General features: G+C 48.1%; 1 protein-coding gene across 6 annotated transcripts in view; it reads right to left on the bottom strand.

Annotated features, from left to right (window-relative positions):
* LRP4 (LDL receptor related protein 4) overlaps positions 1 to 27919 on the bottom strand; it is a 54790-nt gene that overhangs the window by 3642 nt on the left and 23229 nt on the right. The window contains exons 14-38 of one of the 6 annotated variants that reach the window (XM_089327053.1): positions 27028 to 27245; positions 26708 to 26884; positions 26206 to 26328; positions 22045 to 22253; positions 21824 to 21905; positions 20678 to 20783; positions 20022 to 20223; positions 18563 to 18752; positions 18345 to 18476; positions 16425 to 16565; positions 15980 to 16066; positions 15702 to 15873; positions 14974 to 15136; positions 14634 to 14859; positions 13982 to 14285; positions 12833 to 13051; positions 12523 to 12657; positions 11310 to 11418; positions 9061 to 9205; positions 8719 to 8832; positions 8141 to 8276; positions 4615 to 4682; positions 3683 to 3770; positions 1206 to 1347; positions 109 to 170 (exon numbers count right to left, since the gene is read on the bottom strand). In XM_089327053.1, the coding sequence (XP_089183179.1) occupies positions 126 to 170; positions 1206 to 1347; positions 3683 to 3770; positions 4615 to 4682; positions 8141 to 8276; positions 8719 to 8832; positions 9061 to 9205; positions 11310 to 11418; positions 12523 to 12657; positions 12833 to 13051; positions 13982 to 14285; positions 14634 to 14859; positions 14974 to 15136; positions 15702 to 15873; positions 15980 to 16066; positions 16425 to 16565; positions 18345 to 18476; positions 18563 to 18752; positions 20022 to 20223; positions 20678 to 20783; positions 21824 to 21905; positions 22045 to 22253; positions 26206 to 26328; positions 26708 to 26884; positions 27028 to 27245 (3733 nt within the window). In that variant the 3' untranslated portion in view covers positions 109 to 125. Of the gene's footprint in view, positions 1 to 108; positions 171 to 1205; positions 1348 to 3682; positions 3771 to 4614; positions 4683 to 8140; positions 8277 to 8718; positions 8833 to 9060; positions 9206 to 11309; positions 11419 to 12522; positions 12658 to 12832; positions 13052 to 13981; positions 14286 to 14633; positions 14860 to 14973; positions 15137 to 15701; positions 15874 to 15979; positions 16067 to 16424; positions 16566 to 18344; positions 18477 to 18562; positions 18753 to 20021; positions 20224 to 20677; positions 20784 to 21823; positions 21906 to 22044; positions 22254 to 26205; positions 26329 to 26707; positions 26885 to 27027; positions 27246 to 27919 lie in introns of those variants that run through there. The other 5 variants (XM_089327057.1, XM_089327061.1, XM_070071003.2 and 2 more) reach the window with 5 other exon arrangements.

The raw sequence follows: 27919 nt of genomic DNA, 5'->3' as shown, positions 1-27919 counted from the left end.
ATGCAGTCTTTATCAGGGCCACGCTGGGTAAGTCAGGAGGAGGTGGGGGATGCAGCACTAGCAATCTGGGGGACACCACTCCGTCTACAAACACACAGCAACAGGTACCTGAAATCAAGAGGAAATCAGAAGAGAAAGGGTGAAAGACTATCAGGGGGGTGCAAGAGCTGCTGAGGAAGAAGCAGACAACAGGAGAGAGCGGTCACCCAGTTTTCCCTTCTCATCTATGGCCCTCATCGTGGTTCTTTTCTGGGGTCGCAGACACTCCAGGATCCCAGAATCTGCCAAGTCTTTCTCTTGAAGACACTGAGGTGGGGGTCTACCATTCCTAGAACTCCCAGCTATCCCTGCAGCTTCTGTTGGACTGTAGTGGAAGCTTTTTTAACAAGGGAATTCATGGATCCAGAGAGGACATCCTTAATTATGTAAAGTGTAATCATTATGCAGGAGAGCCCTGCAGTTCTGCAGCCAGGTTCTGACTGAACTCACAGGGCACAGAAACATACTGACTCTAGGGTCTTCAGAAGGAATAACTCACGATGAAAGATTTCAAGGTTTTTTAAAAAAAATACAAGGGTTCTATCAGACTAGGAAAATCTGAAACCTAAGGCTACTGATGGCTTATAGGAAATGAGACTATTTTTCATGCCTAAATACTCAGCAAATAATTTTCTACTGAAGTGACAAAGGAGTTCACACAAAAAAATACATAAACCTTCATAATTCTAGAGAATTCTCTTACATCTGTGCTAAGAGGAAGGACAGCAAAAATCTAGCCATTCCCAGAAATAAGTGCCACCAGCTTGGGTGAGAGGCTAGTAAAGGGGTGCCCGGAAGTTCTTGGATTTTGTGAGTGCTGTTTAGGAAAACCCCCTTGTTTCAAAGGGGCACAGCCTCACAGCCAGGGAAGGACAATTCCAGGAGGGAAAGAATCCATGAGCCTGGAAAAGTATCTCCTGGCAAGGAGACGCACACTCCCTGCTTTCAGATCTAACTCTTCTGCTGCTGATTTCTCACCTCACTCTACTAGGGCCCCTCAAAGACTCTAGATCTCTCCACATTCCGTTCTTCTGCTCACTCTAACTTCCAAAACGGCAGATGAGACTACTCCGTAGCCTCTACTGATCTCCCTAGGCAACCAAAGCATAATCCCTCCTTCTTCCCCCCACCAAAAGATAAACCCCCAAAAACATTTAAAATTTTACCTCTTTCTTATAGCACAGTTGATTGTACATGGCCGGCTTCGGGACCGCTTCAATTTTCACTTCTTGAGTAGAAGTTCGGTATGAGGGGTTGCTGTAGGTCAGGTTCCCCATTCCAGGATCAGTGAACTTGGATTTTTTGTGTCTTTAGAGGAAAAGTGATGAGAAATTAGTTTCAGTCTTTAAAGGGATAACACCTGTCCCAATGATCCTTGCTTCCTGGTACTCACATCTGTCTAAATCCCCTCCCCTTGAGTGTGGGCTGCACCTGATGATTCGCTTCTAATGAAAAGAGTACACAAAGACAGTGGCACTAGATTGACAAGGAAACTGGATTCTGCCTTTGCTTGCTCTTCCTTACCCCCCCTTAAATATTTATGGTTTTTTTTTTTTCATTTTATTCAAAAGGCAGTGAGAGAGAGACTGAGAGTTAGATTTTTCATCCTTTGGTTCACTCCCCAAATGCCCACAATAGCTAGGGCTAGACCAGGTTGAAACCAGGAGCCCATACCCAACCTAGGTCTCCCATATGAGCAGCAGAAACCCAGGTACTTGAGCCATCCCCCGAGGCCTCTCAAGAAGCTGGATTGGAATCAGGGCTGGGGCTTGAACCAAGCACTCTGAATGGGATGTGGGTATCCCAAGTGGTGTCTTTTTTTTTTTTATTTTTATTTTTTTATTTTTATTTTTATTTTTTTTTTTTTATTTTTTTGATAGGCAGAGTGGACAGTGAGAGAGAGAGACAGAGAGAGAAAGGTCTTCCTTTGCCGTTGGTTCACCCTCCAATGGCCGCCGCTGCAGCCGGCGCACCGCGCTGATCCGATGGCAGGAGCCAGGATCCAGGTGCTTTTCCTGGTCTCCCATGGGGTGCAGGGCCCAAGCACCTGGGCCATCCTCCACTGCACTCCCTGGCCATAGCAGAGAGCTGGCCTGGAAGAGGGGCAACCGGGACAGAATCCGGTGCCCCGACCGGGACTAGAACCCGGTGTGCCGGCGCCGCAAGGTGGAGGATTAGCCTATTGAGCCACGGCGCCGGCTTCCAAGTGGTGTCTTGACCACTACACCAAATGTTTCCCTTTTGCTCTTGCTCTGGGGCAAGCAAGCTGCCATGGTGTAAGGCGAGGAATCAGTGAGGGAGGCCTCGATACCACAGTCTAAATCCTGCCAACATTAGGTGAGTGTGCTAAGAAAGGACTCCTTCTCCAGTCAAGTCTTGATAGGAGAGCACACCCGAGCCTGTGAGAGACCTTAAGGGAGAAGGACTCAGCTATGCTGCATCCAAATTTGTGACCCACAAAAACTGAAATAATAAGTGACTGTCATTTAAGTTGCTAAGTGTTAGGGTAATTTGTGATGACAGCTGATACACTAAGTTTTAGGGACAAGACAGATCTGTTTCAACCCCACCTCTGTTACTTGGAATGTTTGTAGACATAATCTAAACTCTCTGAGCCCCAGCTCCTCACCTGTTAAGTGAGGAATAATAATGCCTATGTTACAAGTTGTAGTGACGTGGATATCCATTTAGTGGTACCTGTTACTATTATTATTATTTTATTAATTATGAGCAGCAGCAAAAATTCAGGCAGTTTTTCTATAAGCTGTGTTAAAGCATTTAGGGAAAACTATAAAGAAAGAAGGACTAAAAAGAAGATTTTAAGTTGAAAAGAACACATCTCTTTGCCAGAATGGTTGATATTAAGCAATGATACAACAACCAGTATTGCAGTAAGTGGCTATGCTTGTGTAAAAGGAAAATCGTTTCCAGTGTCAATGGTTGGAGATAGTGTGGGGCAGTGGAAAAAGCCAGGATGCTAGAGGAGGTCCCAGCTGTGTCTCTCACTGTGTGCCCTTGGGTAACATCCTCTGCACCCTTGGTATCCCAGTCTATAAAGAAAACCCTAAGGGTTGCTTAGGCTGTGACTGCAGAAGAAGAGAAGCACTTGAGTTTTCATTATCCTTTTGCTGCTCTGACCAGGGACCTAATCTTGAAACAAGGCTGGTCAGGGGCCGGTGCTGTGGTGCAACGGGTAAAGCCACTGCCTGCAGTGCCAGCACCCCATATGGGCACTGGTTTGAGTCTTGGCTGCTCCACTTCCAATCCAGCTCTCTGCTATGGCCTCAGAAAGCAATAGAAGATGGCCCAAGTGTTTGGGCTCCTGCACCTGCATGGGAGACCTGGAAGAAGCTCCTGGCTCCTCATTTCAGATCTGCTCAGCTCCAGCTTGTTGCAGCCATTTGGAGAGTGAACCAGCAGATGGAGGATCTCTCTCTCTCTCTCTCTCTCTCTCTCTGCATCTGCCTCTCTGTAACCCTGTCTTTCAAATAAATAAATCTTAAAAAAAAAAAAAAAAAAAAGAAGGAAAGAAAGAAACAAGGCTGGTAGAGGTCAATTCCTTGAGCCATGGAGCTTCAGGAGATCCCACGTGTGCTACTGAGGACCAACGAGCATGTGGCCTCTGCAGCAAGGCTGACGTTACCTGTACAGCATCAAAGCTGCGATCACCACCAAAATCAGCAGAATGCTGAGCAGTCCACCGATGGCGTAGCTGATATGAAGTCCTTCCCCTAGGAGGAACAGACAGAGGCTAGGCAGGGACCACGAGTAACCTCCTGGCTGGTCTGGTTTGTGAAGGGCAGGAAGAGGAGGGGTTCCTTTGGTGGATGGTGAGTCCCACACCATCGAGGCTGGCTAGGGACCTCCTATTCAGAGGAGAGGCCACAGGAAGTGGGGCAAGGAGGCTGAGAAGAAGCCCATCACTCTGCCAGTATCTCCAGCGCCGCGTTCACCACTTACTAGCCACGAGATTTAAGAAGAGATGCTTCACTTCTAAGCCTCCATTTTCTCATTAGTTACATGTAAAGACTAAATCATTCATAAGGCTGACAGAAGTCCCCATTATCTGCAGTTTCAGTTACCCATGGCCAACCTTGGCCTGAAAATATTACTATAGTGCAGTGAGGAATTAATTTATTTTGAGAGAGACCACATAACTTTTGATGTAGCTTATTGCTATAGTTGTTCCATTTTGTTATTAGTAATTGCTGTTGACATCTTACTCTGCCTAATTTATAAATTAAATTTATGTGTGCATAGCAAAAAATAGTATATAAGTATAGGGTTCAGTACAATCCATAGTTTCAGGTATCCCCTGGGGGGCTAGGAGTGGATAAGGGGAGGCACTGCTATACTTAAATACACACATCCATGGCGTCTACCATTGCTTATCAAATGCCAGGCATATGGAAAGCCCACCATAAGTGGCGAAGGCTATTATGATTATTTCTATGCATTTAATCTAAGAAAAGAGGTCATCCGTCCCAACACACGCTCATGCAGGTCATAAAACATACCAGTGGAGACTTAGATTCCTTACATCTTCCTTTCCACAGACAGACACTCGGGGCTTACCTGGAACAGCAGGTATGGCCTCATTGGAATGCGCACAGAGGCCCAGCTGGGCATCCCTTTCAGAGCATCTGCGGAGCATAAAGAACTGAATGTAAGGCCACCTGTATCCAGGAATGCTCTCGCCCTCCCCCAGGAGAGGAGGAAAGGCCTGGGGAGGACAAGGAGAAAAGTCTGTAAGTGGGGCTTTAAGATGGGGCCTATCAGGAGCATGGAGATGGTAAGAACAGGAAATAGAGAAATCATTGTGAATCTCTGTTTTCAAGCTTCTATCCCACATTTAAATGTGTTTTCAATGTGAATCTTTAAAAATGAGGGGCAGGCATTGTAGTGCAGTAGGTTAAGCCACTGCTTGGGATGCCTGTATCCCCTTTCAGACTGCTGGTTTAATTTAGCTGCTCTGCTTCCCACTTAGCTTCCTGCTAATGCACCCCAGGAGACAAATGAAGCCTCAACTGCTTAGGCCCCAGCCACCCACATGAGAGACCCAGATGGAGTTCTAGGATTCTGAACTTTGTCTGGCCCAGTCCTGGTCTTGTAGACATTTGGGGGAGTGAACCAACAGATTGAAGATCTCTCTCTCTCTGTCTCTGTCTCTGTCTCTCTGTTGTTCTGCCTTTCAAGTAGATGAAAAATAAACATTTTAAAAATAATAAGGTCTTTAGCCAAAATGAGAAGCAGGTTTGGGAGTGAGCTGGAAGTATACAGAAAGAACGCTAAATATATCAAAAATAGGCTTTCTTAAAATACCAGGCTGAGTCAGATGAAGCCACTAGTCACAAGGTCTAAATAACACAAGGTCAAAAATAAATAAATAAATAAAAACTCTTTTTCTTCCCTTTATTCTTTCACAAGGGAATATGTAAGGCATCCAGAGGCATTTCTCAAATGACTAACATGAAATGCTCAGAAGGTAACTTCTTTGTGGCACATTATGAGTAAGCAATTAAAGACATCTCCTAAAAGGCCGGAGGAAAGCTACTTGAAAGAGTATTTGAGGGACTGGTGCTGTGGCATAGCGGGTAGGGCTGCCGGCAGTGCCAGAATCCCATGTGGGCACCCGTTCAAGTCCTGGCTGCTTCACTTCCGATCCAGCTCTCTGCTATGGCCTGGGAAAGCAGTAGAAGATGGGCCAAGTCCTTGGGCCCCTTCACCCATGTGGGAGACCTGGAAGAAGCTCCTGGCTCCTGGCTTTGGATTGCCTCAGCTCCAGCCGTTGCAGCCAGTTGGGGAGTAAACCAGCGGATGGAAGACCTCTCTCTCTGCCTCTGCCTCTCTATAACTCTACCTTTCAACTAAATAAATAAATCTTAAAAAATCAGTACCTGACACCAAGATGCCCTGCACTGTCTAACAGAACTCTGACAGTAAGAAAAGTGCCAAGGATGAGCCAAAAGCTGTCTAAATAAGCCTTAAGAAAATCGGAGACTAGTCATGATTGGCAGTACTTAAACATTAGTGAGAAAGGTACATGTGTATACCTGGCTCTTTGCTTCTCTTTACAGACTGTACAGAAAGACAGAATGGGGCATGCAGCCCATGAATCTGATCCTCTGCAAATCTGATAGCTTAAGGAGCATGGAATCTAGAGCTCTTCCTTAGGATTATTGCTTCTGCTTTCAGAATCGAAATGAAGTACACCTTGCAGGCTACAGCTAATATTAAAAAATAGACTACTGCAGTGGAAAAAGCCTCTAATTAGAAAAGTATCTGAGAAGGCAGCCATAAAAATATGCAATAATTAGAGGTAAGTATATGAGTGACCATTTCTACCTTATTCCTATCTCTATTTCCAGGTTTGTTTGTTTTCTTTAAGATTCATTTATTTATTTGAAAGGCAGAGTTACAGAGAAAGAGAGAGTGAGAGACACCTTCCATCTACTCATTCACTCCCCAGTGGCTGCAATGGATGGGGCTGGGCCAGACCAGGCCTGGAACGTCACCTGGCTCTCTCTCATGGGTATCAGGGGCCCAAGCACTTGACCATTCTGTGCTGTTTTCCCACTCATATTAGCAGGGAACTGGATTGGAAGTGGAGCAGCTGCGACTTGAACTGGTGTTCATATGGGATGCCAGCACTGCTGGCTGTGGCTTAACCCACTGGACCAACATTGGTCTTTTTCTTTTCTTTTTTTTTTTTTTTTTAAGATTTATTCATTTATTTGAAAAGCATATTCTCTGAAATAAGAATGTGATTTAATGATTACTAGCATCTCAGAATTGATATTGGGCATGTTTTCAGTTTACCTCTTAAACCAGGATGCATTTTAAAATTAACAGTGTGTTTAATTTAATGAAATATAATATTTTATACTTGATTTGAGAATTGTTTGTAGTTATGCTCACTTATATAATAATGGTATATGTGTGTACCTGTGTGAGTTTGGGTCATCATAAGCTAAAGTCTCATACCTCACCCCTTACAGAAAGCTTTTTTTGTTGTTTAAAAAGAAGATTTATTCATCTATTTGAAAGGAAGAGTCACAGAGAGGCAGAAGCAAAGGCAGAGAGAGAGAGAGAAGTCTTCCATCCGCTGGCCCACTCCCCAAATGGCTGCAATGGCCGGAGCTGTGCTGATCCAAAACCAGGAGCCAGGAGCCAGGAGCCTCCTCTGAGTCTCCCACATGGGTGTGGGGGCCCAAGGACTTGGGCCATCTTCTACTGCTTTCCCAGGCCACAGCAGAGAGCTGGATCAGAAGTAGCTGGGACCTGAACCAGCACCCACATGATATGCTGGCACGATAGGCAGTGGTTTTACCCTCTAAGCCACAGCGCTGGCCCCCAGAAACCTTTGTTTTTCAAGTCATAAAGCTACAATCCAGTGACTACTATAAGACAAGACTATAGACTTGTCTATATAAGACTGTATAACACAAACTGTGACACAAGGGGCCGGTGCTGTGGTGTAGAGGGTAAAGCTGCTGCCTGTAGTGCTGGCATCCTATATGGGTGCATGTTTGAGTCCCAGATGCTCTACTTCCAATCCAGCTCTCTGCTATGGCCTGGGATAGCAGTAGAAGATGGCCCAAGTCCTTGGGCCCCCACACCCACATGGGAGACCCAGAGGAGGCTCCTGGCTCCTGGCTTCAGATTGGTGCAGCTCTGGTCGTTGCGGCCAACTGGGGAGTGAACCAGCGGATGGAAGACCTCTCTCTCTGTGTAACTCTGACTTTCAAATAAATAAATAAAACTTAAAAAAAAAAAAAAAAAAAAAAAAAAAAAAAAAACCTGTGACAGAAGAATGAGTGTCACAGAGAGAGGGGAAGAATGCCATGGAAGAGACTCTCCCTGGGTGATTTCTCTTTAAAGCTGTTCTTAAAGCTTCTTGCCTTTAGAGCTAAAAATAGAATCCCTTGTGATAATCTACAAATTTCAGTGTCACCTCCCTCCCTAAATAGCAGGTACTAGTGGCTAATGATGTCATCTCCCTCCCATCTGCCAGGATTATCAAGCTGTGACCATGGTCTTCTCCTGGTGGGGACGGTGATGTGAATCAAAAGGCACTTAACCCTGTACTGACCCTACCTACCTTCCTTCAGCCTCCTCCAGAGATGTGCGGGTCCGGGCAGTAGAAGAATGCAAGATGGAAGGCGTTGTGTTGGGTAGCACAGGGCTCTTTTCACTGAAGCTGGTGGCTCTAGGGGCTGGTGGCACCAGGCCAGGTACTGGAGAGAAAAGATGATTGGAGTGGGTCACTGGATCCCAAAACCTCTACATATGACCCCAGCATAGCAGCTTGAGAACTGGGCAAAACAATCTGTGGCTGCCCCAATTCCAAGTACCCTCATTACAGGCTCTTTTTAGTATGGCACATAAAAAGGATTTGGATTTAATAGTAACAGCTCTAGATGGGCTAGCTGGCCCACAGTGGTCAGGAAGACAGAGTTATGCGCAGGCCACTGATGATTCCCACAGCAGGGTTCTGAGAGCCAGGAGACTTGAATTCTGTCCCAGAAGTCAGAAAACCAAAACATTCCTCCCAGTCGCTCTGCCATAAAACCTCTGAAGCAGAACGTCACCCCTGAGGGCAAAATTGAGGCTACAGATCCCCACCCACCTAGCCTTCCAAGGGCTCTACTGTCCGAGGGGTCATTCAGTCCAACTCACCAAGGGAGCAGGGCCGCCCATCAGGCTCATCAGGACAGGCACACACGAAGTCTGAGGCTCTGGCAAAGCAGAGGTGGGTGCAGCCACCATTGTTCACCCCACAGGCATTGGTCCCTGGAAGAAAAGCAGATGAATGTCTGATCTGAGACAGAATCTGGTCCCCAGTGTAATACTTCTCAAAAAAAAGAGGAAGTCTAGGGCTACCCCATTCCCAGGGACCAGGGGGCAGGGAGGTCTAACCACAAAGAGATGAAAAGGCCTAACAGCATCATGTGAACCAAATGGCTCTCCTTGTGCCCTAACTGTCTTGGTCACTAACAGTCTCTGTACCCAGAAGCTCACCAGTCTGCCGTTGAGGGGAGACCACGATGATATCCATGAGTCCTTCCACATTTGCCAACACTGTCTCCTTGCTGCGGCCTGAGTACTTGTCAACACGCTGGATTGACTTGGTCTGCCAGTCTGTCCAGTAGATCCATCTGTCCTGCTGCTCAGTAGAGGAACCCAAAAAAGAGTAAACACCCAGCAGTCAGACCCTGTACAGTGTCTGTGCCTCGGTGTGGGCTGTTCTCTGCTGAAATGCCCTCTTCTTTTTCTTATCCATCATATCAACTTCTCTGCACCCCCTGATAGGACCTTGTCCAGAAACTCTCCCCAGATCCAGAGAGTTCACCATTCTCTCCTGATGCTTTCTGTACCTTGTAGCCATTTTACAGGAGAGTTTTGACATTCTACAGTAACTTGTTTACATGTTTGTCTGTCTTGCCAGATTAGGTTCAAGAATGAGGGCCAGTGTTGTGGTATAGGAGGTAAAGCCACTGCCTGGGATGCCAACATCCCTTATGGGTGCTGGTTTGTGTCCCAACTGCTGTACTTCCCATCCAGCTCCCTGCTAATGGCCTGAGAAAAGCAGCGGAAGATGGCCCAAGTGTTTGGGGCCCTGCCACCCAAGTGGGAGACCCAGATGAAGCTCCAGGATCCAGCCTGGCCCAGGGCTGGCTGTTGTGGCCATCTGGGGAGTGAACAAGTAGATGGAAGATCTCGCTGTTGTTTCTTGCTTTTCCTGTAATTCTGACTTTCAAAACAAATAATCTTTTTAAAAAATAATAAACTCAAAGACAAGAATGTGTTTCATTCATCTCTGAATTTGTAGCATCTCACACTCAGTAGGTTGACTGAGTGGTTCCAAACCTAGCAAATCTGAGGTTCTTCCAGGTCCCTGACCTTTCGGGTCCTCTATTCTGGGGCTTGGCCCAAATCATCCACTTACTTCTTTGGACAGTTTCCTTCCAATACAATGATCATGAAATTCTCAACTGGGGTGGGGAGGGACAGTGAAAGGGTTTCCCTCCCATCCTAGGGTATGATATCAGCAGCTCTGGAGGAAACTTGCAGACTGACCACTGTTCAGTCCTAGCCTGCAGTTTCACAGTTGGAATATGAAAAAGAAGAAGCCTGTCATTGAGTAAAGCCAGATGATATCTTTTTTGGCTGGTTGGGTACAAGTGAATGATGCTTGTCAAAAAAGGACAAAGATTTTTAAATGATTAATCATCCCTGTTTTGGGGCCCCAGCTTAGTAGAAGTTAGTAGAAGTGCTTTTTCCTCCCCTCAAATTATTTTAACAATGTCAGAACTCCCCAAAATGACAGCTGGCTATAATGTAAATGGTTTCTAATAACATGCCTTTAGTGTTTAGCATGTGTCAGGTACTATACTGATGCTTGCTCAGGTTCAGTTTCTTCTTCCAAGTTACACAGTTTCTTTCGTAATATAGACAGGTACCTGGCTCACTGCAGTACTCAGAACTCTGGCTCTCAGCCACTGCACCTACTGGCATGAAATGAGCCCCTTGAGCTCTGATGCAGGAACCGTGCACAGCATTAAAATCAACTGGGGTGCTTAGAAAAATGAATATTCTGGGGGCTGGTGCAATGGCTTAGCGGGTAAAGCTGCCGCCTGCAGTGCCAGCATCCCATATGGGCGCTGGTTCAAGTCCCAGCTGCTTCACTTCTGATCCAGCTCTCTGCTGTGGCCTGGGAAAGCACGGAAGATGGCGTAAGTCCTTGGGCTCCTGCACCCATGTTGGAGACCCGGAAGAAGCTCCTGGCTCCTGGCTTCTGATTGGCGCAGCTCCAGCCACTGTGGCCATCTGGGGAGTGAACCAGCAGATGGAAGACCTCTCTGTCTCTCTGCCTCTTCTTCTCTCTCTGTGTAACTCTGACTTTCAAATAAATAAATAAATCTTAAAAAAGGGAGAGTATTAAAAACTTAAAAAAAATTAAAAAAAGAAAAATGCATGTTCTGGGCTTTGCCCTCATGAAGTACGTTCTCTATCACCAGGACCCAGGAACCCACACTTGAACAAGCTCCACTGCTGACTGTGTACACTGTTATTCCGTGTTGGAGCACAGAAGTGGTGGGTCAAGAATAGCAGGGAGCTTGGTGGCGAGGCTTTAGGGAACAGGAAAAAACCCTAGAACGAGCTTTTACAGCATACCTCTTCCCTGACAACAACTACAGCAGAGGTTGAGAGCCCCAAGGAAGCACCCACGTCAAGGAGGTTTAGTTACCTCTCTCCTGAGCCAGTACCTGTGTGAGGGCAAAGGGGTGGGACACATGGCTGACCAGGACCTGCCGCAGCTTCCCATTAAGGTCAGCGCTCTCAATCCGGTCCAGATGTGCATCTACCCAGTAGATCCTGTCAAGAAATGGAGAGAAGGGAAGCTGCTCAAAACACCGGCCAGGGAACCCAGCTCTTGCCCTTAAGGAGCAATGTGTCCCCTCCTGAGCTTAACCGGCAGGTGCTCTGAGCAGTCAAGATGCACCTGTGATGAGAGGGCATTCTAAGCCCCAAAGCTCAGTTATGATCCTAAGCAAGGAAGCCAGGGTTGTTGTGGGAGGGGCAGAAAAGGACCCACCACCCAGTCTCATCTTCAACTTGATCACTCTCTGACTCCCACCCAAGAATTTCAGCCCCGATTTTTCCAAGTGGCCTTAAGAAGTGACCTCAGTCTACACGGACCTCACTGAGGTTGACAAAAGAGCACATTCTGCCACCATGCCATGTGACTTTGATTCCTTTATTTTCTTCTGTGGGCAGAAAGGGGAACAGACTGCTTCCACACCCCTTTTGCCCTCTTCTCCAATCCTCTAATTTTTTTTAGTCTAAGACTAGGAGCTGCAAATTCCAGTGTCTGAAGGGATAAGCCAAGTAACAAACATAAGCATCAGCTCTGAGTGGATGGGAGGGAGTGGAGCATGGTCCAGCCAGGAGACGTGTTCTGCAAAATGTCCTCCCATTAAAAACAGGGACACATGTAAGCCAAGCAGACAAAACCCAGGGAAGGGGGCATGCGCATGTGGCCTGGCAGTTAAACTGACAGGATCCCTGTGTCCCCCACAGAAATGCCTGGGTCTGATATGCAGCTCCTGTTCTTGCTTCCTACTAATCTGAGGCTCCAGGAATTACATTCCTGACACTGACACGGGAGACCTGGATTGCATTCCTGGCTCCTGGCTTTGGTCTGGCCCAACCCTAGCCATTGCAGGCATTTGGGGGGGGAGTGAACCAGTGTCTGGGGAAGCTCTCTCTCTCTTAAATTTAAATAAAATAAAAGCCCATCTAGTGTGGAAGGCTGGATTCCACAGCCACTGCTCTGACACGCTGCCTTCTCTTTCTCACTGTTTTTGCTTCCCACCTATCAGGGAGCTTTCTATCTTTTCCTTTCCCCTACTTCAATCTCCAACAGCCTCCCTTCTGCCCACCCAGTGTCTAGGGGGCTGTCTGGGCCAAGATTCCTACCTGCGGGTATCATAGTCCAGGGTAAGGCCATTAGGCCAACCCAGGTCTGTGTTGATGAGGACCTTCCGCTCAGAGCCATCCAGGTGTGCCCGTTCAATCTTGGCAATGTGGCCCCAGTCTGTCCAGAAGAGGTACCTGGGACATAACAGGGCCACCATCACCAAGGCATGGAGAAATGGCACTCAGAGGTTGAGAGAAGACAGGGGCACAGCATATGACAATACCATTATCATGCAAGCACCCCTGCCAAGGGCTTTTCTTCCACTGACCCTTCTTGCCTGTATCTTTTTTCTGCTGGCCATCAACTTACCCCTTCCGGGGGAAGACGGCAATGGCCCGGGGCTCATCCAGGCTGTTGTTGATCAGCACTTTGCGGCAGGAACCATCCAGCCTTGAGGCCTCAATGGTATTTCGACCGGTGTCTGTCCAATACAAGTTCCTGGCCACCCAGTCCACTGCCAGCCCATCAGTGGTCTTCAGCCCACGCCCAATCACTGTCTCCATGTTGCTGCCATTCAGGTCTGCTCGCCTTGGGGAGAACCCAGGGTTGGATGAGTGACCAGGTTGTAATCAGGAATACACTGAAACTCTTGTCATCCATGTTCCCCTTCTGGACCTTACGCTCCAGAGAGAAAGAAACCAAGTATCTAATAGTAGCTTCTCCAGCACCCAGCACAATAAGTGCTCAGTTAAACTTCTGTAGAATGAACGAATGAATGAATGAATGAACGAACTGTTAGGAGTGTTTCCAGCTAACTGGAAATAGCAAGGGGTTTGAGCCCATGTCTTGCCAGAAGACAGGTTAATCATTTCTCATATATTCAAAGGAGACAAGGAGTGGTGATTATAAGAAAGGCAGATTTTCAAAACCTAGATGTGCATTTTTACAGCAGACTTAGAACAGAGAACTCAGCCTTAGGTTGGGGAGCATGTTATCGTCACCTGGGGGGCTTCTCCAGATGGCACATGCCCACCTGCTCCCAGCCTGTGACTCTAACACACCCCTCAGGGAGAGCCAGGAGGAATGTCCCCTATTCTTCCACCTGAGGATCTCTGCCATGGGAAACCATACTCACCTGTGGCAGGATATCAAAACAGCTTTGTAAACCACCATAAGCCTTGGCATTTGCCTAGGGCTCCTGTACTAGCTATAGCCTACTAACCTGTGAGTCCTAGGGGATTCTTGGAGCTCCCTCATGGCCCCATGGCAGGTGTGCAAGGCTCTAGGTCCTGGCCTGACTCTGTTTTACATACTAGCCTGGCATATAATTTTTAAACAAACAAAACAAAAACCTGGAACTCAGCTCTAAGTGGTAATAGCACAAAATGAACAAGTCAGAATTAGAATCCACTATCCAAATGACCAAATCAGTCTGTTTGAGGAACACAGAACGGACCCCTGCCCAGGAAGGAGGAGAAGTGCGTCTGTGTCCTCTGGAGGACTGAGCCCTACTCATACCTGATGACATCCAGGAACACATCTGTGTAATAGACCTTTCCATCCACACTGTCATAGTCCAGGGAGATGACATTGTTGAGCTCAGGGACAGGGACATGCACGTCTGTGTGGTCGCTGGTGTCCAGTGAGATACGCCGGATGGAGCCACGGCTGGAGAAGAGCAGGTAAGTCTCAGGAGAGGGGTCACAGGACTTCCCATCTCCCTTCAGCTGGATGCCAGTGGGGCAGGCGCAGGAGAAGCCCGAAGGCCGAGGCAAGCAGAGGTGGGAGCAGCCGCCGTTTCTCGAGCCGCACTTGTTAAAACCTGGTGATGGAAGACAGAAGCACAAGCTTTCGCACCCAGCGTGGAATTCTGTCGGAACGTCACAAAGGTCCTACTTTCTCATGCTGGCTCCTTGCTGTTCTAAGTGACAGAATTCAGTGTTGGGCAGCAGTGAGGCAGAGGGAGTGCCTCCAGGAGTCCTTTGAAGGTGATGGCATCGGGCAGTGTTATCCAAGCCACACTGGGGGAGTGCAGCCCGATCCTGGAAGGGGGCCTAGGTGGGTGGCTGTCTCTCTGACTGCAAAGGAGTTCTGTGCACTAGATATCTCTATGTGCAGACAGCCCCAGGAAGCCAGAGGCTCTGACTCATGGCCCCAGAGGTCTTCTCACCCAGTGGCTGTGCCCGGTCCACAGCCTGGATGTCCATGAGGCCTGGCAGGTTGGACCTCACCAGGATGACATTGCTGCCAGTGCCCTTGTCAGCACGATGGATGCTACGGGTCTGCCAGTCAGTCCAGTAGATGTAGGAGTCAAGCAGGGTCAGGCCATACGGGTGCTGCACTGGTGACACCAGTGTGTGCCGATTGGCACCATTTAGGTCAGCAGCCTCAATTCGCTACAGAGAAGGAGAGGAGGAGGCGGTAGCTGACTGAGAGCCCTCAATGGAGCTCCTGGTCAGCCTCTCCCATTTTCCCAGGTTTCTAGGAGGTGGCAGGCACAGAGCTCTCACCTCAGTGTGAGCGTCTGCCCACAGCAGTTGGGAACTGGTCTTGTCCACTGTCAGTCCATTGGGCCATCCTAGGTTGTTGTTGATGAGCACGGTGCGGTCTGAGCCATCCATTCCAGACCGCTCTAACTTGGCATTCTCCCCCCAGTCTGTCCAGTACATGAACCTGAGCGAGGAAGAATATTAACTGATTATACCAGCAGCCACCATATACCAGGAGCACTTACACTATGCCACACACTTTGCAAAGTACTTCACGTGCATTCTATCACTTAATCCTCACAGGGACCACAAAGTATGCATTTTCTCTGTCACCTCCCTTTTACAGGTAAGGACACTGAAAGGTGGAATACAAGATCCAAAGTGATGCAGTCAATACAAAGAATTTGAATTCTGCTTTTCTGACTCCAAGGCTTATGCTTTTATTTATTTATTTATTTTTGACTATTTTCTTTCTTTTTTTTTTTTTTTTACTTTTTTTCTCCCCCTCCAAAGAAACCTTTTATTTAAGGAATACAGACTACATGCATTTCATAAGTATAACTTTAGGAATCTAGTGACAAAGGCTTATGCTTTTAATCTCCACACCATACACTAGGGAATGGAACAGCTCCAGGGAGGTGGGTTATAGTGACCTTCACGGTTCAGTGTTCCTGTGATGCATGCTCGCTCTCCATTCACCCCATCCACAGCCCCAGCCTGCTCCCCAGAGTGACAGAGCCACCTCTCACCCCATCTCGTGGTATAGTACAATGGCCCGGGGACTGTCAAGGTTCTGCCACACCAACACTTTCCGCATGGACCCATCCAGGTTGCCCACTTCAATCCGGTTTGTTCCCGTGTCTGTCCAATACACCTTCCGGCCAATGGCATCCACCGCGAGCCCATCTGTAGTCTGTAGCCCTGCAGGAGGTCAAAAGAGCACGTTGGCTCCTGATTTAACACAGATGGGCTATTTCCCTAGCTCTGCTCCCAGACAGGTGATCAGTGAGCTGGGAGGAAGGCCCACCTGTGGTGATGATGTCCTCGTGCTGTGAGCCATCCAGGCTGGCACGGCTGATCCTGTGCAGCGTGCTGTCAGACCAGTACACTTTTCCTGGAGAGGGAAGGCTTCACTCAGCTGGGCCCTCACTCCCACAGTGGACACACACAGCTGATTCATGCCCAGAGACATGAGCCTTACCCTGAGAGAGCCCATAATGCTTAGCAGAGAAAAGCAAGAAAGATGTAGAAATAACATAGCAGGGCAGCTCTTGAAAGGAATTGAGAGAGAAGGGCCCCAAGCCATACCCTTGTACTCAATGAAAGTGCTGTAGAGATAAAAACAGGGGCCAGGCCAGAGGAATGGGAGTCCCCAGACTCTTAGCAGGAGGCAAAAGGGATGGGAAGAGAAGGCCACAGCAGGTGACCTCAGGCAGACAGAGAGCCAGGTGGGAGGGGAGGACCACACAGACCTTCCTGGGGGTCCACTCCAATGGCAATGGTGTTCTTCATGGTCATGTTGATGGGTACCACCACATCAGCAAAATAAGGGATGTCCAGGGAGACCATGCGTATGTCTATCCTCCTGGCGAAGATGAGGAAACTGTTCATGCCTGCCCAGGTAGGGAGAAAAGGAGGGAGGACAATCACACTAGCACAGCCACCAGGAGGATTTGGAGTCAGGCAAACCGAGGCTCCTGTCCTGATCCTGCTAGTTTCCAGCAGCGTGAGCCTAGCCAAGTTATTCAAACTATTCAAGCCTCAGTTTCCTCACTTATAAAGTGGGGGTGGCCATAGGGATTAAAAGAAGTCATGTAGCTGGCGCTGCAGCTCACTAGGCTAATCCTCTGCCTGCAGCACTGGCACCCCGGGTTCTAGTCCCAGTTGGAGCACCGGATTCTGTCCCGGTTGCTCCTCTTCCAGTCCAGCTCTCTGTTGTGGCCCAGGAGTGCAGTGGAGGATGGCCCAAGTGTTTGGGCCCTGCACCCACATGGGAGACCAGGAGGAAGCACCTGGCTCCTGACTTCGGATTGGTGCAGCGTGCCGGCCGCAGTGCGCTGGCCATAGCGGCCATTTGGGGGGGTGAACCAATGGAAAAGGAAGAACTTTCTCTCTGTCTCTCTCTCTCTGTCTAACTCTGCCTGTGGGGGGGTGGGGGAGTCATGTACATAAAACACTTAGCCTTAGGTCACATTCATAAATTATACCTAATTAATTAATTATTAATTAATATTACAGAAGTGGCTCTCTCTTTAAAAAGAACTTATTTATTTATTTGAAAGGCAAAGCAATAGAGAAGGAAAGAGAGACAGAGAGAAAGACTAATCTTCCATCTGTTGGTTCATTCCCCAAAGGCTGTAATAGCCAGATCAGGGCCAGGCTGAAGCCAGGAGCCAGGAACTCCATCCTGGATTTCCACATGGTGGTAGGGGCCTAAGTACTTACAACATCTTCTGCTGCCTCTCAGGCACATTAGTAGGAAACTGGATTAGAAGTAGAGGCAGGGGGCTGGCACTGTGGCATAAGCGGGTAAAGCCGCTGCCTGCTGTGCCGGCATCTCATTTGGGTGCCGGTTCAAGTCTTGGCTGCTCTACTTCCAATCCAGCTCTCTGCTATGGCCTGGGAAAGCAGTAGAAGATGGCCCAAGTCTCTGGGCCCCTGCACCCATGTGGGAGACCCGGAAGAAGCTACTGCTTCCTGGCTTCAGATCAGCGCAGCTCGAGCCATCTGTGAAGTGAACCAGTGGAAGGAAGACCTCTCTCTCTCTCTCTCTCTCTCTCTCTCTCTCTCTCTGCCTCTCCTCTTTCTGTGTAACTTTGACTTTCAGGTAAATAAATAAATCTTAAAAAAAAAAAAAAAAAGAAGAAGAAGAGGCAGGAGTTGATTCCAGTATAGGGGGTGAGAGTCCCAAGCTTACCTCACTGTACCACAAAGCCCCATCCCAAGGGGAAACTTGATTTCCAACATCTGGGTAGCCAGGTCCTCCCTCTGGGACCCTCCAAGGTCATCACATAGGTTGTGCACTCACAAAAGTGGAACTTTTAAGGGGAGCAGGTACCATTACATTGTACATACATAGTTTTATACTTAGTAGACCAATTTTGAGCAGATGATAGAAAGTGTTTTGTTCTAACCAAATCAGTATATGATGATAATTTTCTAGTAATTGAAAGTAAAGTATCCTGAGAAAGGAGCATCTTTTTCTCATATGCATGAAGGCACCACAAAAGTCAGGTCCTGTCCAGCTCCCCTGGATCTCTTCCCCTTTCCTAAACACCTAGAAGCAGCAGGGCTCCTGGATTCTCAGACCATACTGGCACCCACCTGCAGAGAAGGAAGACAGCTCTGCCATCTACAGAGGCTTTACCCAGATCCGTGATGCTTCAACTAACCTGGTGAACAGGTCTTGCCATCAGGAAGCAGGTTGATGCCTGTGGGACAAGTACAGCTAAAGCCATTTGGATTTGGGGACCGAAGACACAGGTGGCTGCAGCCACCGTTCTCCACAGCGCACGGTGTAGACACTAGGAAGGAAGAGCTGGGGGTCAGTGGGAAGGGCCACCACATAGGAAGGCCAAGGAGGATCTGGTGCAGGCCGTGGGCTGCTCACCTGGAGGCCGCCGGCGATGGAAAACGTGGATGTCCATCAGGTTCTCCAAGTTCTCCTGCAGGGTCTCCCTGTCTAGTCCTGTCAGCCGGTCAGCACTTTGTATACTCTTGGTCTGCCAGTCTGTCCAATAGATGCGCTCTCCATAGAGGGTCAGTCCAAATGGATGGGGGAGCTGGCTTCCGATCAGCACCTGTCAGGCCCCAGCAGGGTCCAACAGTACAGAGCAGTGGTCATGGTTTGGCGTGGAGTCAGCATGCGGCTCTGCCAGCACCACCTACTGTGTGACCTTGAGCAAGAACTAGTTACAATATCTAAGCTTTAGTCTACCAGTCTGTGAGTGTTTGGCTCCAAGTGTCAAGCAATGATTGTAAAAGATCATGTGTTACTTACAGAAGCTCAAAATATGTCTGCACAAATTACTTTTTTATTATAAAAGGAAAAATAGCAACTTTCCAGTAGACATCACCATTACCGTGCAATCAAAGTATATGTCACAAAGGGACAATCCAAAATTTTGTCTACTGATGAGATGCACTGAGAATCCAAACCATGACTTCATTTAATGTGGTACTTCTGCCCCAAATGCATAATTGGAATCAAGTCACAAGGAAACACCAGACAAAACCAAATGGAAGCATATTCTATAAAATACCTGGCCTTTAGTCTTTAAAAATACAAAAATCAAGAGAGATATTGAAAGGCTGACATAGTATTTAAAGAGATGAATGTGAAGACAAGATTACTAAACACAATAGGTGATCCTGGATTGTATCCTAGACTACAAGAAAATAAAAAGAAAGAAAAAAAGCTTTTGAGGACATTGTCAGGGCAATTGGTAGTGAAATGGAATACAGACTGTTGATTGGACAGTGATATATCAATGCTAAGTTCACTGATTTTGATAATTCTATAGAGGTTATTTAAGATGGTATCTTTATTCTTAGAAAATATGTGCTGGAATATTTTGGAGTCAAGGGCAGAATGTCTCCAATTTACTCTCAGATGGTTCAGAAAAATACCAGTGTGTGTGTGTGTGTGTGTGTGAGTGTGTGTATGTGTGCATATGGAGAATGAGAAAAATGGTAAAGCAGATGGGGCAAAATGTTGGTTATTTTGATCTTTTTACTATTCTTGCAACCTTTTGCAGGTTTGAAATTACACCAAAATAAACAATAACAAGAATTAGAGAGTGAGAGCTTGCTGATGGCCCCAGGTGTAACTGGTCATTAGTATCAGTTGCGATGGTTAATAGGCAAAGTCTGTGCATTTATACCCCCGTTGCACTATGCACACAAATGCCTAGTTTGCTCCAGAGGGTGGCCACAGACTCAGAGAAACAGCCTATGCTCCTTGCCTGCCCTGTAACCCCTGGGTCCCTCCAGCTAGGGTTGGCAGCCAGGCAGGGGTGCTGTCCTGGAGACTTCAGGACTGTGGGAAGATGCCTTAGTGGCACACTTACCTTCCTCTTGCTGCCATCTAGTCCAGCAAATTCAATGGTCTTCATGCCGGCATCAGCCCAGTACAGCCGCTGAGACCCATAGTCAATGGCTAATCCATTAGGCCAAGTCAGATTAGAAGAGATGATGACCTGGCGGCCCGAGGCATCCATGCCAGCTCGTTCAATCTTGGGGCTTGCACCCCAGTCAGTCCAGTACATGTACCTGGGTGAAGACAAGGGAGGTTTTGCAATCTTCCAGTTAACACCCCGTGGAGATTCAGGGTCTCTGCCTGCAGTAGCTGCCCCAGCCTCTGGCCTCAGTGCTAAGTCCAGCCTTGGGCTCACAGCTGTACCTGAAGGCTTCATCTCTTCTGTCAGTATCAGAAGTTACCCCCAGGGTCTTGAGAAAGACAGAGGCCATGGCTCAAGGAGTAGACAACAAATAAGAACTAACTTGAAAGAAGGGAAGTGAGAAAAAGGAATAAGAAAACATTTACAAGTGTTCCTGATCCACAGAGGAGACAAGGTTGTCACTACCCTTATGGATTCTACAGCGGCTCTTGCTTCCTTGGAGTGCGAGTGCGTGTAAGATCTGGCCACTCTCCATAATCTCCAGACTCCCTCTGGGACTGGGTCCTGGGGGTGGGTGGAGCCTGGTCCACAGGGGCAGCACTCACCCGCCCATGGGTTCCACCACAATGTCCCTAGGACGATCAAGGTTCTCCCAGATGAGTACTGTCCTCATGCTGCCATCTGTGTTGGCCACTTCAATCCGGTCTGTACCTAGCAAGAAATAAGGGACAAAGACATTAACTCCTGTCTTCTCTATTCATCCTTACACCTTCCACGACCAGCACAGAGTCTGGTATGCAGTAGGTACTCAATAAATATTTTGTGGGACAGGCATTGTGGTATAGCAGGTTAGGCTACTGCTTCAGATACCAGTATCAGTGCCAGTTCACATCCTGGCTACTCCACTTCCAATCCAGCTTTCTGCTAATGTGCCTAAGAAAAAAGCAGAAGATGGCCCTAGTGCTTGGGTCCCTGCCGCCCATGTGGGAGACCTGGACGCAGTTCCAGGCTCCTGGCTTCAGTCTAGTCCAGCCCTGGCTACTGTGGGCATTTGGGGAATGAACCAACAGATGGGAGATATCTCTGCCTGTCATCTGTCTTTTAAATAAATAAGTAAATCCTCAAAAAAATATTTCATGATAGATGTGCAATGGATATTTAGTGAATTAAATGCAAGAAGAAAATTCAAGGAAGTGGTCAGTTCTATTTTGGGGGAGAAAATGCTTTCTCCAGTCTAGTTAACCAACTCTATCCCTTAATTTAAGGCACTGCTTCTCAAACGTCAGTTGCATAGGAATCAGAACTTGTTAAAAAACAGATTCCTGAACCTAAGGTCTTCAAAGATTCTTTGAGTCTGGGGTAGGGCCCAAAAATTTGCATTTCTAACAACTGCTGCTGTTGGTGGTCCAGGGACCACATTTTGAGAATTGGTTTAAAGCGTTCCCACTACCTCCCATATCCACCTGGCTAAAAAAAAAAAAAAAAAAAAAAAAATTATGTTTCCCCCAGTCAATGATGAAAGGAAATCATGGGGCATAGGTTCCTTATCTAAACTACACTAAAACATTCCCAAACATCAGCTACGTATCAGAAGCAGCTGCCATGATTTGAGCACTCAGACCACAATGTGAGTTTCTCATGCTGACGCATGGGATATATGGTGGAGGAACACTGAGCCCCTTCTACTTGAGGCCAGGGTTTTGAGTAAGGAGGATCCCAAAGAGCCAAGCCCTACCTCCCGCTGCACATACCTGCGTCTGTCCAGTACAGTTTGTTGGTGACCCAATCAATGGCCAGGCCAGCAGGGCTCTCCAAACTGGTATCCACTACCACCTGGGCAGGATATAAAGTTGTATTACCAACTACACTTCCACCCTAGCTTTGGAGCCCAGACTCCACCAGTTCTCAAGATTGGCAAAAGTATGCGAAGCCCTTACCCTGGAGAGGGTGGATTCCAGCCCTCCCTACCTACCTCCTGTCCTGTTCCATCCCACTTGGCCCTGCTGATGGTGTCAGTGCTGACATCTGTCCAGTACACGTGGTCATCCCGGGAGTCCCAGTCAAGGGCCACAGCACTGCGCACGTCAGCCAGTGGGATGACATCGTCGGACAGGTCCTCTGTGTCAAAGCTGATCCGACGGATGTCCATCCTTCGGGCAAAAAGCAGGAACTTGTCAAGACCTGATCAAAGGCCGAAAGGGGTCTTCTTTTAATGCTCTAAATCCAGTAACAGTGACAGACACAGACGCTCACCTGCGTGACATCTGGTTCAATCACGCTTCCTGGGATCTCGTGCCCTTTGCCCCTGCTCTTCACACCTCAGGCCCCCTGTGAGCACTGAGCAGGCCATCTTGGCCAAATCAGACTTGAGGTTCACATGGAAATGGATCCTACCCCGGCCTACAGTGGAACCTGTTTAAGTGTCTGTCGGCTTTATCTCAACTTTTCTGTTTCTTCCACTGGCCTGAGAGATCCCTACCAGGACCACCCCCTGCTTCTCTGACTTCTATGCCTGCTTCCAAGCTCCTGCTGCTCCATCCCATGAATTCTTCCTCTCACTCTTCTCTTTGTAGCTTTAGCCAATGGTGACAATTCACTGATGCTTTTTCTTACCCTTTGTAGTACATGTTATTCTTTTTTTTTTTTTTTTTTTTTTGACAGGCAGAGTGGACAGTGAAAGAGAGAGAGAGAGACAGAGAGAAAGGTCTTCCTTTTACTGTTGGTTCACCCTCCAATGGCCGCTGCAGCTGGCACGCTGTGGCCAGCACACCGCACTGATCCGAAGCCAGGAGCCAGGTGCTTCTCCTGGTCTCCCATGTGGGTGCAGGGCCCAAGCACTTGGACCATCCTCCACTGCCCTCCCGGGCCACAGCAGAGAGCTGGACTGAAAGAGGGGCAACCAGGACAGAATCCGGCGCCCCGACCGGGACTAGAACCCGGGGTGCTGGTGCCGCAGGCGGAGGATTAGCCTATTGAGCCGCGGCGCCGGCCACATGTTATTCTTAATCCCATTTTCTAGTTGAGGACCACTGGGGCTAACAGAGGTCAGGTAACCCACCCAGGATCCCACGGCTGCATAGCGACCGGAGCTGGGCTTCTGGTCTGACTCAGAGAGGGAGCATGTGGCATCTTTGCAGCCAGCTCTCCTCCCCTCCCCCCCGCTGCCCTGTGTTGGCCTGTCTGAACACTCTCCCAGTACACTCATCCCCTGGTCTGCACAGAATTGGTTCCAGAACCCCTTTTGGATACCAAAATCTGCAGACATCCAAGCTCCTTGTGTAATATGACACGGTATTTGCATTTAGCCTGTATTTATCCTCCTGTATACTTTAAATCATCTCTGGATGATATACAATAACTATTACAGTATAAATACTCAGCCGCTTAAGCTGCTCCTTGTGACGCCAGCATCCTATTTTGGAGTGCCAGTTTGAGTCCTGACTGCTCTGCTTCCAGTTCAGCTTCTTGCTAATGCGCCTGGGAAGGCAGAGGAGGAAGATGGCCCCAAGTACTTGGGTCCCTGCCACCCATGTGGGAGACCTGGATAGAGTTCCTGCTGCTGGCTTTAGCCTGGCCCAGTCTTGGCTGTTGTGGTCATTCGGGGAGTGAACCATGAGATGGAAGATCTATCCCCTCACCCCCTACCCCGTGTCTCCCTCACTCTGTGTCACTCTGCTTTTCAAATAAATAAATAAATAAATATTTTTTAAAAAGTTATTATCCCAGATTGTTCAGAAATAATGACAAGAAAAATAAAGTCTGTTACATGTTCTGTACAGATGCGACTATCATAGGCCTAACTATGTAGTCCATGACCTGCAGGTGGTTGAATCACTGATGGGGAGCCCTCAGATACAAAGGGTCAATTGTATACTTTTCTACTCATGGAGGCACTTCCTGCCTAACATTCCCAGTTGTCCTCTAAGCTCTGAGAACCCTAAGACAATAGAGGAGCTGGCACAAAAGAATACAAGGGGAAAACGCAGAGCACGAAACTAGGTTATCAAGCAACGTGTGCACGAATGAAACCTCTGAATGTTTTCCCAGATGGCCCTCTCTGGAAAGGACCCAGATTCCAGGAGAGTTTGATTTTAGCCAGCTTGAGAGGGTCAGTGCGGTACACAATGGCAAATAAGAACAGCTACTACAGGGGCCAGCGCTGTGGCATAGTGGGTAAAGCTGCTGCCTGCAGTGCTAGCATCCCATATAGGCGCTGGTTCGAGTTCTGGGTGCTCCATTTCTGATCCAGCTCCCTGCTAATGGCCTGGGAAAGCAGCAGAGGATGGCCCAAGTCTTTGGACCCCTGCACCCACATGGGAGACCTGGAAGAAGCTCCTGGCTCCTGGCTTCAAATCAGCCCAGCTCCAGCCATTGCGGCCATTTGGGCGAGTGAACCTGCAGACAGAAGATCCCTCTCTCTCTCTCTGTTACTCTGCCTTTCAAATAAATAAATTAATCTAAAAAAAAAAAAAAGAATAGCTACTAGAAGCTGGCATTATGATATATCATTTAAAGCAGCTGCCTGTAAAGGTGGCATCTCATACAGGCAGCAGTTCAAGTCCCCAGATGCTCCACTTCTGATCCAGCTCCCTGTTAATGTCCTGGGAAAAGCAGTGGAAGATGGCCCAAATATTTGGGCCCCTATCACCCATGTGGGAGACCCAGATGAAGCTTCTGGCTCCTGGCTTTAGCCTGGCTAAGCCCTGACCATTGAGGATACTTAGGGGGTGAACTAGCAGATGAAAGACCTCTCTCTCTCTCTGTAACTCTTTCAAATAAATAAATAAACATTTTTTAAAAATAAAGAAAAAAATGCCAAAAGGAAAAAAGAACAGCTGCAAATATGTGAGGAGTAATCCCAGGCCCCTCACTAGCCATGCAGGTGCTTGGATCATTCCTCTTTGGACTATTCTATAAAAAGTCATCTCTGGGGGCCAGCATTGTAGCATAAAAGGTTAAGCTGCCACCTTCAATGCCGGCACACCTTATGAGTACCGGTTCAAGTCCCAGATGCTCCATTTCTGATCTAGTTCTCTGCTAATGCCCTAGGAAATAGCAGAAAATGGTCCAAGTGCTTGGGCCCCTGTACCTAAGTGGGAGACCCAGAAGAAGTTCCTGGCCCCTGGCTTCAGTTTGGCCCAGTTCTGGCCATTGTAGCCATTTGGGGAGTGAACCAGTAGATGGATGATCTCTCTCTAGCTCTCCTTCTCTCTGTAACCCTGCCTTTCAAATAAATAAAATGAATCCTTAAAAAGTAAATAAAAAAAATAAAAGGGGCCCGGCACCGTTGCTCACTTGGCTAATCCTCTGCCTGCAGCGCCAGCATCCCATATGGGCACCGGGTTCTAGTCCCGGTCATTCCTCTTCCAGTCCAGTTTTCTGCTGTGGCCTGGGAAGGCAGTGGAGGATGGCCCAGGTGCTTGGACCCCTGCACCCGCATGGGAGACCAGGAGGAAGCACCTGGCTCCTGGCTTCAGATAGGCACAGCACCAGCCGTGGTGGCCATTTGGGGAGTAAACCAATGGAAGGAAGATCTTTCTCTCTCTCACTGTTTGTAATTCTACCTGTCAAATAAATAAATAAATCTAAAAAAATTTTTAAAAATAAAATTAAAAAAAGGCCCCAATGCTCTGAGTTATCCAGGAACACCCTGCAAGGCAATAACCCTGCAGAGCTCACGGGAAGCCAGAGTGGCAGTTCCAGGAGAGACCAGGGCATCCCCTCATCTTTCACTTGTTGGGCACATACTGATCCAGGGCCCGTGCTCACGGAACAGTATCAGAGATCCTAATTCTGCTTCCCTGGTGGAAGGGCTGAAAGCAAGCTGAGGGTAAAGGTAAGGAGGTAGGAATTCATTCCTCTGATTTCGACAAGAGCCTGGGCCCCTCTTGCTGCCTGTATGTAGGTAAGCCAGGCTATCCGGTGGAACGATACCAAGCCTGGTTGTGGGTGTTCAACCTCAGCTGGGTGGTGTTAAGGAGCCTCCAGCAGCAACGCTGGGAATCGAGTCCTCAGCTTGCATACGGGCCCCTCAGCCTCTCAAGCTCTTCCCATCCCTCCAGCTCCGACCCCTGTTCCTTCCACCCATCCTCACGAGGCACCTCCATGAGGCTGACGTCCCAGGCCCACTTACTCTGGGCACAGGCGTGGCTGCTGATCTTGCGGAAGCCAGTGGGGCAGGCACAGGTGTAGTTCTGGCCACTGGGCAGACACAGGTGAGTGCAGCCTCCGTTGTTTTCCCCACAGCGGTTTTTCCCTGCTCAAAGAGCCCAGAGCAAGAAGGTCAGGTAAGACCCTAGGTTGACAGAGGCAGCCCCAGGGCTAACAATAGGGGTTTAGCTGAGCTCCCCAAAGGGAGAACCCATATCTTATTATCTTTGCATCTACCCCGGCTGCTGGCGCAGTGAGTACCTGACACATAGGAGACGCCCTGTAAATGTTTGCATGAAGTAAACCAATGAGACTTTTGGGATTCTTGATGCTGCACCACCCTAAATGTCCAGCAGGGGGAGGAATTAGCCTAAGTGATTGCCAGCCCTGCTCTTCCCGGCCAAGAAGAAATGGCAACTGTCAGGCCCCAGGAAGGCTCCCAGATCCAGGAAGCTATTCCGGCTCACCTGACGGCAGTTTTTTACCTGCAGGCTGGCGCTGGGGGTGCAAGGTGTGAATGTCCATGGGGAAGTGGAGTTTGTTTCGAATGATTTCCTGGTTCTTCCCAGTAAATTTGTTGGCACTGTTGATGCTCTTGGTGTGCCAGTCTGTCCAGTACAGGCTGTCTTCAAACACCGTGATGGCAAAGGGATGCGGGAGGCCTGGGGAAAGACCAAGAAGGTATCAGCCCAGACGTGGCCTGCCACGGCCCCTGGGCCTAGGCTGGGCAACGACTCAGATCTCACGGGGGCAAGGGTTGGGGGAGGAGGGTAAGAGAGGAAGGTCAGCAGAGCAGGGCCTTCACCTTGGCTGATGACAGCCTTGCGGTGACTCCCATCCAGATTGGCCCTCTCGATGACGTGGTGCTTGGCATCCACCCAGTACATCCGGCGCCCGGCATAGTCGATGGTGAGGCCATTGGGCCAGAAGAGATGGGTATCGGCGATGATGCGGCGTCCAGAGCCGTCCATGCTGGAAGCCTCAATGCGGGGCGTGTTGCCCCAGTCTGTCCAGTAAATGGTACTAGGACAAGAGAAGTGGAAATTGAAGGATGGACAGGAGACGATGGGTAGGTAACTGGGACTGTAATCAGGTAAGGGGCTTTTATCTGTTCAAGCCAGGGGACTCTAACTGTTTGGTCCACAGAGTGCTTTTGAATGCTTCAATTTTAAATGTCTTTTACACAGGGCATTTATTCATATAACAAAAAATTTTTTTCTATGGGAAATAACACTTTTTTATATGGGAAGAACACTTTCTTATGCACTAGCAAAAAGTAAACAGAACTCTCAACCCCCCTGGAATGGACAATAGTAGCATAGTACTCGGACAGGTACTATCTTCCTCACAATGTCTTCCAGTGCCTTTTGTATTTTTTACACACACATTTTTAAAATAGTTGGCACACAACCACAGGATCTTAGAAGACACCCCCTAAACTGACTCCACAGAATTTAAAAAAAAACCACAGCCTAAGAACTTCCATCTCAGGAGATTTTTTATTTAGTCCAGTCTTTTCTATTAATTTTTAAATCAAAAATTAATAAGATACAGAAATTAACACTAATCCTTATTAAACGTACGAGCTAATAATAAAAATACTAAACAGCTACAACTTATCTACTGCCACTTAAAAAAAACCTCATCTCATTAATCTTCACACAACTATGAGGTAGACTTTTTTTTTTCAATCACCA

The sequence above is a fragment of the Oryctolagus cuniculus genome, chromosome 1 (genome assembly GCF_051225735.1).
Source record: "Oryctolagus cuniculus isolate XC-2025 breed Fujian yellow rabbit chromosome 1, ASM5122573v1, whole genome shotgun sequence".
NCBI lineage: Eukaryota > Metazoa > Chordata > Mammalia > Lagomorpha > Leporidae > Oryctolagus > Oryctolagus cuniculus.
This window is presented reverse-complemented; position numbering and strand designations above follow the sequence as displayed.